The sequence below is a fragment of the Egretta garzetta genome, unplaced genomic scaffold (assembly GCF_000687185.1).
Source record: "Egretta garzetta isolate BGI_Z169 unplaced genomic scaffold, ASM68718v1 scaffold72, whole genome shotgun sequence".
Classification (NCBI taxonomy): domain Eukaryota; kingdom Metazoa; phylum Chordata; class Aves; order Pelecaniformes; family Ardeidae; genus Egretta; species Egretta garzetta.
In genome coordinates, this window is record NW_009259032.1 from 2856638 (window position 1) to 2871044 (window position 14407).

A 14407-nucleotide genomic window follows, 5' to 3' on the forward strand; every position below is an offset into this window, starting at 1 on the left:
AATTAATTAATTTGCAACATCTTGAAAAAGCAACATCTTGATTCTAGAAACATTCAGCATTCCTGAGTAGAAAGTATTTAGGAATAAGAGCACTTGATCTTGAACAAGTCACTCTGCTACTGTAGTTCATTTTAGATTATAAATTCCTGCTAAACTGAAGACATAGGAACAGACAAAAATGGAAAAGGTGGCAGAAAGGCTTTGAAGACATGAACAAAAGTGGTTTTGATTAATAGCACTTTCCTCCTCTGTCATCACACATGGCCTTCTAATTTTCAGTTCCCATTTAATGAGAAGACAAAAACACACACTAAACCCAAATCTGTTTGAAGACTGCTTTCACCATAAATCAAATTGCAGCACAACTTCTAGCATATCGCTGATTTCTGCTTGAGTTATCTGCCAAATCCCAAAGCCCATTCAGACATATCAGCTAGCTCTGGTTTGCACTGTGTAGTTAAAAAAAGTCCTTCTGCTTGCTTAAAGGGAAAAATAACTACACACACCATGATTACTCCCTTTTCTTTGGTCTTATTACAGCTTTCATTAACACTGTTTTTATGAATGATGCTTTTCTGAACACTACCCAACTTTTAAGTTACTACTGGCCAGGAGCAGGATTTGTCTACATAAACTTTTCTCTCAGAGTTGCTAGACAAATCAGTAATTTCTGAGTTATTCAAAGCACTAAAAAAGGAGAGATGGAGATAGTCCATCAGCCTGGGAAATAACTTCAGTCTATTAATGACTCTACATTAAAACAAAAATTCTCTTTTAAGCAAACCGTACTATAAACCACACAAATTAGTACTGTGTTAAGCAAGAGGTGGGGCCTAAGCAAGAACAAGCTGGGCATTTAATGTTGAGGACCAGCGAAGGCAAATGGACTCACTCTACTTCCACTGAAATCCGTGAACTCAAGTTCAATGCCCAGACCACCAACAGATGCAGGACTCCCGCAGGGTCACAGCCAGAATGCAAACAGAGTAAGGGGAATAAAAAATAACCCCTAAGCCTTCAGGTACGTCTATATTTGCCAGAATATTTTTGGATTCTGGATAAAAACTAAGTTCTAAAATGCTTTCCGCCTGTCATTTGTAAATTTATGTCACTATTTGGTCTACTATGATGGGAAAAATATCTAATTGATGACTGCGGATGCCATCAGCAGCTGAGAACTAAGACTGAAAAGGTTGCCTTCTGCTCAAAAATCCTTGAAAAGCAAGACCTTAAAGCATTTTATTAAACACTCTCTCCTTCCATCTCTCGAGGCCAGCGTAGCTCCCTGCCCATGCTCACAATTTGTCCCAACAGCCTTCTCTCAAGGGATATTTTTCTCTTTGCTGGTATTCACATTAAGACCTCATTGGTCTTGAGAAGTATTATTCCCCCCTAGTCCTGTTCTGAAGGGGACTCAAGTTTCTTTCGGTTCCGATTTTTCATCCTAAAGAAGAGGAATTAGTCTGCTTCCATTGCCTTTAGATCCATACTCTTATTAAAGAAAATATACCAGTGAAGTACAGTAACAGCTATTTCACCACATTTATTATACTGGTTTCTTTGTAAACTTTCAACAGTTGTTCTACTAGATTTTTTTTTTCCACCATAGATCATTATCCGTTTCTCACCGCTTGATTTGCCTCAGTCTTTTATCTTCCTCATTCTTATCTGAACACCAGCCTGAGGACAGCCTTTATTGCCCACTTCTGTCTTTCCATAGGCCAGAAACATGCCTTTAACACTCCGGTAATTTTAGCAAATGTTCATTACTTCCACTGAAACCCACAGAGCATTTTTTTGGTGGTGGTGGTATTTTTGTGTTTTTGCTTGTTTGATTTGTGTTTTTTTTTTTTTCTTTTAAAAATCCTCTATTAGTTCCCTACTTAAAACCTGTATGAATTCTCAGTATTTTTTCCCCAACAATATTCCACCTTTTGTAGCTACGGAGTTTCAAATATTAGGTCTGTTTTCTTGTTTAGAATGAACATTGATGTTTCCTAACCATCCCTTCTACTTACACAGCAAGTTAACTCCTCTGCTGGACAAGACGATTTTTCTGCAAGCAGAGAGGAAGGGGACACTCTCAGAGTTCCTCTGTTCTCCTCCTCTCCTTTCTCTTCCCTGTTCCCTTCGAAACCCATCAGATCAAAACACAACCACATAATTTAAAGAAAAAACATCAGGCCCTGAAAACTTATGCAGGTGTTTTTCCTTGCAATGAGAAGCTAATTTTACCAGGGCACACCAGCATTAACAAGGTCGGTACAAATTATTACGCTCAATCCAAGCAAAGACCTCTCGACTCTTGGCAATCAGTTTGAGCCCTCCTTGGTTTGTGCTTTATCCTTGCCTTTTTAGAGTTTACATATATGACTTTGGATCCCATCAGCAGCTCTGTTCTCAAAGAGCGCTGGGGCGGTGCCCTGGTACCCAAGATCTGGTGAGGTGCACGCACATTTTTAATTGCGAGCGATGGCGGAGTGGGGAGAGAAAAGGAAACAACTCCAGCTGCCTCACGACACAATCTCGCCATGTATTTTCTGGGCGCCACCTTCATTGTGTAAAATGGGACAGGGTGCAGCAACCTTTGTGGGTGCTATGTAGAATTATAAATTATAATAAGTAAATACAATAAATAAAAGAAATTCTAATTTATAAAGAATTACACACCTCATCAGGAGCTATTCTACCCTGAATGTTGGAGATGCTTGGGTTCTCCACGAGTCATGAAAAGCTCTCTGTGATTTCAGAGTTTTGCAGTCTTGGCTTCACCTTCGCTCTCTTTAATTAAACCTTCTAAGGCACCATTGATTTGCACTTGTGTATTGTCATAGCTGGCTTTTCTAAAACAGAAAACACTCTGTACCCGACTATTAACTTTCTACTTTATTGGGCTTAAGTTTAGCAAACCCTCAGTGTTTGCTTTCACTAAACTCCTTGGTATGGCTAGTTTAATATTTAACAAAGTTTTAGGCAAGGTAAAGAACTGGCTTTTTTTTTTCTTTTTCAAAAATCCCAGTGTGACTTTGCCCTCGCCTGACTAACAATAGGCTGTTCCATCGCTGAGCACATGGATAACTGCAAACACTGGAGAAAGGTTTGGAAGACAAAGGGAGAAAGGCGGATACGTGCTCGTGCCAAAGTCACTTTGACAGAGGTTCTCCGGTACGTAGCAACAATACAACAGCCTGAACTGTTTAACGCTCACTTAAACATAACATCAGGCTTCATGTAATATCTATAAATAACAATGCTACTTTAGGCGGTGGGAGTGCCAGAACTTCATTTTAAAGTGTTCTAATTCAGTGATTTATACGCTGCTATCAAACTACTGTATTATAAATGGAAAATATAAAGCTTCGTATGTCCAATTTTCTGACTTTTCTTAATATATCTGTACAGTAAGAAATCTTCCTGTTCCTTCCCTCCAAACCAAACAGATGGCCGGATGAAGCAACGTGTCTGAAAAGCTCGGCTGTCAGCTCATTACATTAGCCGTATATAACCCCCCACCCACCCCCAGGCCCACGTGAAATCACACAAGTTCAACAGAGGAAGCTACAGGACAAGCGAGAGGGGAGGAAAAAAACCCAAAACCACAAATAAAACTCCCCAAGGAGGATTAAACCATTATCATGTCTTCAAATGCCCGCAAAGGCTGGTATGTGCCCCGTGGAAAATCACAACAGGTGCCACCCCGGCCCAATTTCAACGACCCCTGCAACTGGAGGGGCTAGTTCCTGCGCTAGCAACCAGCCTCTCAACTGGAAAGGCTCCGGCTAAATTAGCTGTAAAGCATCTTAATTAAAACGAGTACGGTGGGTTTGGCTCTCTCAGCCTGTCTCCTTGTGATTTGTTCTATCACATACCGTCACAAATTTGGCACAACTGGTGTCACTTTTACCGAAAACGTGCCTCGAGGAGAAAGAGAATATGAAGACCTGTACCATACTCTCTCATTTCTCTGGAGTGACCGTTCAGGAATCCGTTTGGTAGCTTTCTGCCAATAACGTTTTGCCTCCCTTGCTTTTAGCTCCTGTTTTGACCTCAACAGCTTAACTATGCCTGCGGAGAGCATGAGGTCTCCTCACATGCAGATTATCTGCCAGTTTCATGATGTTTAACATTGAATAGTGGTAAGAATGCATTTACCAGAGGAATATTGACTTTTCATTTGTTGAACAAATATTAGGCCTAATTTTTGGATGTCCTACACCTGAACGTAGGCACATCCCTGCTCTGAGCTGGTGCTAATGAATGAAAGGGAACTGATCGGGCGAGCCAGCCCATGACGACAGGCTAGTTGCTTTTTAAGAAAACAAAGATGACGAGCATCTAAATTTGCAAGTTGGTGAATATTGCCACTCAATGGGTGTGAAATAACCAGAGACAAATAATCTCTTCACCTCTGTTTAAATGACTAGAGAAAGGAACATGCATCTATCTGATTTATGTATGCAATTAATTTAAGTGCACAGCTTGCTGCAGCAGCACATGAATTTAGCAACACCAAACCACAGGAAGATTGTCAAAGGTCATATTTGTAACTGAAAAATGAGTTTCTGTTAAGGTCCTGTAGTGAGGTGCACCTGGTCATTCTGCCTCCAACAAGTAGGTGGTACATTTCCGCATTGTTACTATGATCTGCCCCTTCTTAAATATAAACATTCAAGTTTTAGAAACAGTCATTTTTTTCACCATGTCTGCAGGAGTTACAATTTCATACTACCATCAAATTAAGGTTGACATTTATAAATTACTCTGGTTTCACAATGGGTTTTGCTTGGCTAAGTGACTTCACATTACTTAACTTGTAAGAATACATTCTTGTGGTTTTCTGTCACATGACGATATAACCATTTAGATTAGATGAAAAATTAATAAGAATAACAGTCCATACACCAGGATCGGGAAGCTTTTGTGTTTTGACCTGTCAAACATACCACTTTTACGGAAAGACTTTCTGGTTTTATGAATGGTGACTGCATCCTGGAGGAGGAATCTTTAGCAATCTTCTTCAGTGAAAAATACTGGAACTGTTTATATTTTAGGACTCTTTCTAGCAGAGGCCTTACCAACAATACAAGCATTTGCCTTAACAACTTGCAGTGTTACTCCAGTTTCTTCCCCAAGTTCAGACCATGGTCCTCAGTGGACCCTCACAGACCTCAATGTAGCCCTTCGAACCCCTGTAATAATTGCTCCTGCCTTTAATTTCCTGTTCTACAAAGGAAACAAGTTGGGATGACATGGCCCTAAAAACAAAATGGCAGAAGTTTACGAACAAGGTGATGCTGACAGAATAGTTCAGTTACCTTTGCCATCCAAAAGTATTTGCAAAGCTGGTGGGCCATCAACTTAACTTACCCAGTAAGTGTGGCCTGTAAGGTCAACAGAACTGAGACAGGGGCTGGGATAATTAAAATGGAACACAGAAACACAAAGGTGATAAGAACAGAAAGTGCCACAGTTCACCCCTTTACAGGTCTTGAGCAAGGCATTACTAGTAGGACAAGCATTTTGCAATAGCACAATAAACCTTGGTGCCTCCCTTCTTCCTTCTCCCCAGCTTCATACTCCTTGACCTTATGGCCAAGCTCCCCTGTCTGATACGGTCTGGATTTTTACCCCATTTTCCTTAGTAAAACTCTACAGAATAAGTCTCAGGGAAGGAGACAGAGACCCAAACTGTCAGTATATGCAGGACAGGATGTCAAATCACACCTAGGAGCAGGCTTGTATTTTCTTCTGCTCTTAAAGTTATTGAGGGAATGGAAAATAGAAAAAAAAAAAAATGCAGCAAGACGGCACGCTAAGGATAACTCCAGAGATGGTAAATGCAAGTCTACCAAACACACGGAAACAACTGCAAGGAAATAGCAGAATTTTTCAAACAAAGTTGCCTGGGGAGCAATTTTTCTAAGCTTACAGTTAGCTTCCAAGTGTGTTCCCTCTGCTGAAGGGAGCATGTGCTTAACACATGTGCTGGCTCGGGATTAGGCAACTGACAGTTGTGGGTATTGCAGAATATGCTGACATTCCCAAGCAGCTCCACTGGAAAGGGATTATATATCCCACTGGTATCAGGCTGAGAGAAACCCTGGGAATAACGAAATTGGCATGTGCGGGTAACCGGTCGCTTAGAACTGCAAGCTTTGCACGCTTCTATCACAAACGCTCCTCATCCCATCCTCGTACTCAGCTGCCAAGCCCAGGAGCAATGAAGGTCACCAATTGCAATGAAAGCCTCCCCTCCAAGCAATAGAACAGCTTTTCTGGCCACCAGCTGTACCAGCTCACCACCGGACCCCCACGATCCCACCAGACCCCTGCCAGTGAAGCAGGATGCTGCCTGCCCAGCTCCTGGATGGGAAGGCAGGAGCTCCTGGATGGTGCTGGCAGCGCGGTGCCTGGTGCCCGGCTTCTCTGATCCCCACTGCGCCAGCAGCTCGCCCTCCGACAACAGCGTTTCGAAGATGCCGGGAAAGAGGAGGCGATTTCGCGTGAGAACTTAACGCTGGAAGTCCCAACCACTTCTGACCATTGCAGCTCCTGCTGCGCTTTCCACGAGAACAGTTCATCTCCTGGCCAAACTCCAGTTTGTGTAACTGCATCTATTGGGTAATTATACTTTCTTAAATTGTCCCAGCAGTTTCAATTTGCCACGGTGCTATTCACTTCCTTTCAAGATGCCATGGCGTGTTACAGCGTGCTGACAAGCAGCTGTTACGTTTTCACCCAAGCAGTGACTGCGTGGCAGTGGTGGGCGAGAGCCATTCCCGTGTGTGCATCGTGTGCTTGCACGCGGTACCAGGACTGTAAAATGCCTTGGGGTTCCTTAGGGGTGAGCAATGCGTGCTACAGAAGCGTAGGGTAATGCTTAGCTAACAAATAGCAACGTAACTCCCTGCGATGTAGCTGGGATGTTGTGGGCAATTTTTTTTTTGAAATTGAGTATGACCTTGTAAAAAGCGTCTCCCTCTGGTGGGTGAACAGAGTATCATAGCTCAACACAAATGAAGTGAGAACGACTATAAATTCTAGACTGTGCACTTAACACACAGTAACTGCCACAATTTGACTTACTGCAATTGAAAAAATCAGCAATACAGACAAGAGAGGCTGATAGCAAATGCGCCATCTGGAAACCTCTGTCCAGGCAGATGCCACCACTGCATTGTGTGCACACCCCACCTGCCCTGCATCTTCAACTCCCTCTGCACCCAATGCGCCAATGATCAGACTTTTTTTGTTCATTTGTTTGACAATCCAGGCTTTTATCCTGCTTATCCAGCTTCCTACCCATGCCTTAAAAGTAAGCGTGAGGCAGCCATCCCTCATTTCCTCTACCAAACCACTGAGGAATCCTGTAATATCAGGATTTTATTCCAGAGAGGGATAAAACCTGTTACCTTCACAGTGGGTGACTAGCACAGTAGCGTTCGTGGGTACCCTATGAGTGCCCTCCAACAGCAGATGAGGATAGCTCAGCTCCAAGGGTGCTATCACTGCGAGATCGCTTGGATCACCACTGACTCCTGTACAGAGAAACCCAGTGCCTGAAGCACCTCCGGATTTGCTACCTCAGCCATTCATTTTAGACCACCTGTTTCCTCCAGACCTTCTTCTTGCCAGGCCATGAAATAGAGATCAATGGAGATCATACCTCAGTTCCAACAAAAACCCTTTGACACCTTTAGGCATCTCTGAAGAATCTCAAAAGATAAAAAACCTCACAAAACCAAAAAAAAACCCAAAAAACCACAACACCAAAAAAATCCAAAACCCTAAACCAAAACTCAAAACCAAAACCATGCTACTTTCAATAAAAAAAAAAAAAAAAAGGGGGATTCTCTGGTGGTCTATCCAAGAAAGGCAGATTCCAGATAATAAACTAAAAGATGCTGTCTGATCAAAATGACTTATCTGTGTAGTCAGACATCTTAATAAATACAAGTACTGGTAATATTCATGCCATGCCATCAAACAGCAGATTACAGCTTCCCCAGACAAAACAAAAATCCTGAAACGTATCTGCTTTGCTATGGAAACAACTTGGTGCTACATACAGTATTCATTAGAAGGATGAGTGCTATTAGAGCTACAATACTGTACTCCAAATAAGTTCCTGCTATTAATAGCATACTGATATACACATTTATGTAAGAGTATGTCTTCCTTCTAATTATTTCCCAAGCTAGACTTCAACTATGAAATCAATCAGGCTCAACAGGAGGGGGTTTTTTTTGTTTGTTTAAAATTTTGTCAGGGCTATGATCTACGAAGACAAATTCTGTTTGGCCTGTGAAGCACTGGCAATTTTACTTTAAAGAACATTTATGCTCACAGACTGCAAACAAATAGCAGAATTAATGACTGAAGTCCAAACATGCCCTGAAACAGGTAGAGTTTTGGTTTTTTTCAACATCTGACTAATTTTATCAAAACACTCAGCTATTGGAACAGTTTTACCTGTCAGGCTGCTGCTTTCAGCCTTATTGAGTAAGCTCAGGTACAGCAAAACTTTGGATATTTTTACTTCTGTGCTTCCCCATTTTAGGAAACTTTGGAGTTTTCAATGCCTCTCTTTCCTACAGTTTTTATTTCTGGCTCCCCCACTATTTTTGGGGGAGGTGATGGCTTTGCTGCTTTGGAAGTTAAGCACTACACCCCAGGCCACTACTGCAAGGCAGCACAGACCTGACATCTTCACAACCCTTGCCTTCCACCAGCTTCTCTATCAGTATGAATTTAGTAAGTTTTTTGTAAGCTATTCTGGAACACAGCATCCAAAAATGCTCTGGCTGGCTTTACCCCTCACCTACCTATTTGGTAACTCTAATGTGAAAAAAGACAACTTCATATTATCCAGAGCACTGGCACAGATTTTTAGAGAAGTATGGAATCAAGTGTAATTTAATTCATCCTTATAGATCTTTCTCCTTCATGTGTCCATCATAAAAATAAAAAAAAAATAAAAAAATAGGAGAAAAGACATATTAATACTAAAGCATGCTAGTAGGATTTAGCAATGAAACACCTACCAACATACTAAAAAATGGGTATGGTACTACTGAAAGCCCAAGCTGACAGGTGGTTTCTGTGCAAATGAAATAAATTTATCACTTGGCAAGACAGAAAAAGAGTTACACCAAACGTAGCACAATCAGTCACTTATAAAAGTGCAGGATTATCATATTCCCACAAATGCTTGTCTTAATTACACATGCTACCAAAAATGTAACTTTGAAAATAGTTGGGTTTTTTTTTCCTCTAATGATAGCAAACTCAAAGAAGTAAAACAATGCTAGAATTAAACTGATCTACATTTAAATAAGTCTTTACCTTGTCCTTAAAAATATACTTGTTATTTGATGGGAAAGTATAGAAATGACAGTGTATTGCCATCTTGAGGCTTGCTAGCAGAACAGCATGTCCAAAACAAAATACATTTGTTACCAGGCACAACAGTAATTTAACCAGGCGTGCCAAAGCCAATATAAAACACACAGCATTAACACCGTATGTTTTATCTTTTTTTTTTTTATGCCAGGGCCTCTGTAGTTCCTTTTCTGGACTGGATATACCTTTAAAGAGGGAAACCCCTTAAGAGTAGAACTAAAAAGAAAAAATAAAAGCTATTTAACACCTTAGATCCCGTCAGAAGGAGAATCAAGAATTTTTACCTCATTCTTACAAGAAAAATTGGCAGTTAAAGCTTAATTATTAACACAGATTGCCCAGATCCTTTGAAATCACTACCCAAGTTTAGTTCGGCACCAAAGACTGAGTCAATTTAAGAAACAAGTTACATTGAAAGATTACCCAGAATTACTGTATGTGATATTACAGAAATATAGGTACACAATTAGAAACATAGCATTTCTTAATACAGATATGGTTATAACATAGAGGTGTCCATAATGAAAACGGCATGCTTTCCAAACATAAGACATTTTGGTGCTGGTTTAAAGGGGTAAGAATCACCAAACTACGTTCAAAGTTAATAGCTATTTAAACTGTCCTTGCAAGAACCTGCCTTGAAACACATCTCCATATCACAAACCTCTGCGATACCCTGGCACCCTGCTCAAATAAAACCTACAAATGCCAAATACATAACCACTCTAATGTTCTAGCCTTTTTTTTTTCTTTTCTTTTCTTTTTTTTAAATTAACACCTACTTCAGAAAAGATCACTTGGAAAACACATCTCTTGATATTCCCAGCCCTGAAATGGCACAGAATATGCTCTGTTGAATTTACAGTCACATGGGGAGTGCCAAGTTGAACGAAACTGAGGTGTATACATATATATTCGATTGGTATATATGCTTTTAACTGAGGTCAGAGACATCTGATTTTGCTTGCTTGTGAAACGAATTACATCTGTGAGGCTACTTACAAAGGGCTACTGGTTTGCTAAAGCTGCTCAAGGTGTTTTTCCTCTTCTTTTTTCTAAACAAACTGCCCCGTACTCAAAACACACAAACAGCCGTTTGAAGGCTGCTGTTTTCACACCCATGGCGAAGTACATTTTTCTGAGCTATCCAAAGGTCTTTAAGTGAACAAGGAAAAGCCTTGCAGAAAGTTACCTGCTTGGTTTGCAGGCTGCCAGCTTGAGTACTTGGCAGCGCCCGGGGCTCCCGTTGGCTTGAGGGCTGCAGCAGATGCAGTGCTGGCGGGAGCAGGTCTCACGTCGGCATTTTCTTGGCGGGCGGGCATGCTCCTCGCCGAGGCGGCTGTAAAGGCAGCGGACTGGGTAGCCTCCAGGGAATCGCTGTTCAGAAGCAAGGGAGGAAAAATTAAAATGCATTTCTTGCTAGGACAAGAGCATTTGTGAAACGGAGACGTGGAGCAACATCCCCACACCCTGGTGCAACAGAGCAGCACCCACTACTCTGTCACCACCGATGCTGGGGCGACCACCACAGGACAATGCTGTGGAAGTTATATTTTCAAGCTGTCTGTTAAAAAAATGGACACAATTTCTGCCAGAAGTCAGTATAGGCATCTAAATCCCTTCACAAATTCCATTTAAAATAATTGTTGGCGGGATATAGGTTAAAGCAGAACCCTTACTATCAATTTGGTACACTCCCAGACTTTTTCAATACTTTTTTTTTCTTTCTTGGACAGTAGGGAAATAGTCATATATTCAGATTATACTTGTAGACCTTAATAAAACCCATCAATCTAAAAGTGACTTAATTATATGCAATTTTCTTCTGTGGGCCACTGCTCCCCCAGACGATTAAGTATTTTAAGAGAGCTGTAAGTTTCTTCATTCGTTAAACAACATGCACAATATTTTATATTGCCTCTTTAGAGCAGTTTACAGCTGCTTTTATATTTTAAGGGTTAGCAGAACTCTTTTAGCTACTTAAAAACATGCATGATGAAAACTACACTTAATCACAATTCACGTAGAGTGTAAGTAGCCACTAATTACATTGCCAGCAAGAAAATTTTTCATTTCTTATTTCCAGAGGCTGTTCAAGAAGGAGAAAGTTATTATAACAAAATTTTTATGCAGTGTAACAGTATTTGTATAATAGATACTTGCCTTTGAGAAGCTGAAAACAAGTATTTTCATTAAAAAAAAAAAATCTTTAAAGTAGAGAGTAATTGCTAATGAGAGTCATTTGCAAACTAAGAGGATCACAAAACCAGGAAATGAACTCAACAACATTGCAAAATACAGCCAAAACAATGCCAAATACATATTTTGTGCAATCTGGAAACCCATCAGTTAGCACATTAGAAGCCTTGTGTTCTTTCCTCTATTGAAGAGAAACAAATTTACAGCACATGTGTATTGTGCATGTTTCACTGGGGTCATTCACACAATTATAGATTGTGCCAGCTTCATAAAGTAAAAATCCTTGAGCTATTTTCACTTTATAAGTATCGCACCTACACAATATTGCTTTGGCCATACGACATGCAAGGACTTGAATACACCATGAGGCCAAAAGGCAAGTTCATAACCTCGTTTTTTTTGTCTTTAGATTTACAGGGTTAATAATTGAAGTATTTAGAATCTTCTTCTGGTTAAGGGGTAAAAGATCCCCAGTTTAGAGAATACATCTGAATGATCAGTTTAATGAGTAACAGCTATTGCATTTGTAGGCTTTTGATAAGAGCGGTAGCCGTGCCGAACTGACACTGATGGATTTGCTATATGCAGCGTGCACAAGCCCAGTGAAGCACAACGCGAGACCTTGCATTCTGTTCCGTTCAAATGTTAAAAGATATTTAAAGACATTTGTATAGCACAAATGGAGGCATTTAAGGTACACGTTAAGACTCCTTAAATGCTTAGGATACAAATCTTTTTAACAACAGCTTTTGGAACAGCAGGGATGTACTGCATAAAAGCACTGTTGCAGACTGAAAGAAAAAGGGTAGGAAGCCATCCTCTGACAGTAAGTAGCAGGCTCACTAGTTGAAGACAAGGTAGTTTAGGACTGGCTTCCACTATGAAAAAAGCGTGTGTCTGCAACTTCAGTGTAACAGAAATCTCCTTCTATACTGCTGAGTACATTTGACACGTAGCCCATCAAACCCACTCCAGGCCAGAGCCCCATTACAACCTTAAGAATTCTCAAAACACTGTCGGTCCTAAAAAAAGGAAATTTCCTCCTCCTCCATCCAAAAGACTCATCACCACTTGTCAAATGGCTTTTCAAATCTAGCACCTCTTTACTGCCTTTGTCTGGATCATATAAATCATAAATCATATAAATCATCTGTCATAAGAAAATCTTGCTGAGCCAGCAGCTGTCTTTCAACAGAAGAGGCTACTTAACAAGCAAAAAAGGATGCAAGACAAGCAAAAAGGGTATCGTGCAAGCAGAAGAAGGATAGAAAACTGTAGAAATGGCTGAGGCCAGCTGCTGGCAAACTGCAGCCTTTTAGTAGGTATAGGTGAGGAAGCACACGGACACTAGCCACGAGGCTAGCTGTAATGTCGATTTGTACTTCCACCGTTGCCATGTTCGTGGTTTAATGCTGAGGCTTGTGCATGACATGGTACGCTAGTTCCTGAAGCAACAGATTATTGGAGACACTTAGGTTTTCATTTAGAAAATGAAAGGTCTGGAAGGGTGAATCCTAATGACCCCAAACTAAAAGACAATGATAAACCCAGCCATAAAACCACCTGTGATTTTTGACCACCTCTGGCGGTTCATGTGCCAGGAGCCTATCCTACAGAGAAGCTTTCCAAGGGAAAAGCCTGGAGCCATCAATCTGACAGAGGGGATTGTGTTGGCCTCAAGGCAAAACTTCTGACAGGACTTGGACACCCTTTGTACTTTGTGCCTGGTTCTTTCAAGCAAGAGTTGAACCAACTCAAGTTCACACTACAGCGTGTTAATTTAACAGGCAGGCTGCTACTGCAGCTTGGCAAGTCTCTCCAGTGGGATATTGCCCACCTATGGTGGCCTGCAGGAAACAGCGCACGCACGGGTTTTCCTGTATTACAGCCTCTAATCACACAGTTGCCTGGGAGCACACGTGCAGAGGTTCTCCACAGAGAGAAAAATAGATCCATCTTTGTCTCACTTTCAAAGAAGCGCTGCACCGTGGAGATGTTCAGCCTTTTAAGTGCTAAACTTCTTCAAATTCGTGCTTCAAAATTACTTCCTCAACATTTTACTTTACGTTCTTCTACACACTCAAACTCCAGTTATTTTTAATCCATCTTTATAAATATAGCTATGTATCTTTTCAGAAGCACACTTACCTTCTACGAAGTGGCTGTACAATACACACAATCAGGCCCACTAGTATTTTGTAACTCACTAGGATATTCTACAATGACTACCCAAGACTTGTTACCTAGAACATACATGGTTGAAGAGACAAAAATATACACAGAAATTCAAGAAAATGAACCGGTTATGGAAGAGAGCTCCCATCTGCCATTCGGTGTCATCAACAGAAAACTGAAGGAGGAATGATAAACCGTGTATTTACCAAGTTCCACACGAGTGGCTTTCTCAGACTTCCTAGATGACACTCATAGGTCAGCTTCAGGTCAAGCACATTTTGATGTCAAACCACTTGTACTGTTATTAATGACAAGCCTACCTTCTAACTCTAGCTTTAACCTTTTAACTCTGTTTCAGAACTCTTAAATGCTTCCTCCTCCACCTGATGAATACTTACAGCAAAAATGAAAGTTTTCCATGATGAAAACTGATACAACCAAGAGTCACATCCATTTTAAGAAAGACTATGTTGCTTGCAACACATGAATGCTCTGCTGTCAAGCTTTGGGCAAGGGATTTTTACACTGCAAGAATGAAGGAACAGTGGAACATGAGCCTGACTGACTCAAGAGTCTCGTGTCCTGAAAACCCATGATGTGTTTAATTAATAGGTTATGAGAAGATTAATCA

At 40.9% G+C, this 14407-nt stretch overlaps 1 protein-coding gene across 1 annotated transcript in view; it reads right to left on the reverse strand.

Annotated features, from left to right (window-relative positions):
* The window catches only part of LOC118451875 (PDZ and LIM domain protein 5-like), a 44317-nt gene that overhangs the window by 15475 nt on the left and 14435 nt on the right, over positions 1–14407 (reverse strand). Inside the window, exon 6 of the mRNA XM_035890333.1 lies at positions 10595–10779. Within this exon, the coding sequence (XP_035746226.1) occupies positions 10595–10779 (185 nt within the window). The remainder of the gene's footprint in view (positions 1–10594; positions 10780–14407) is intronic.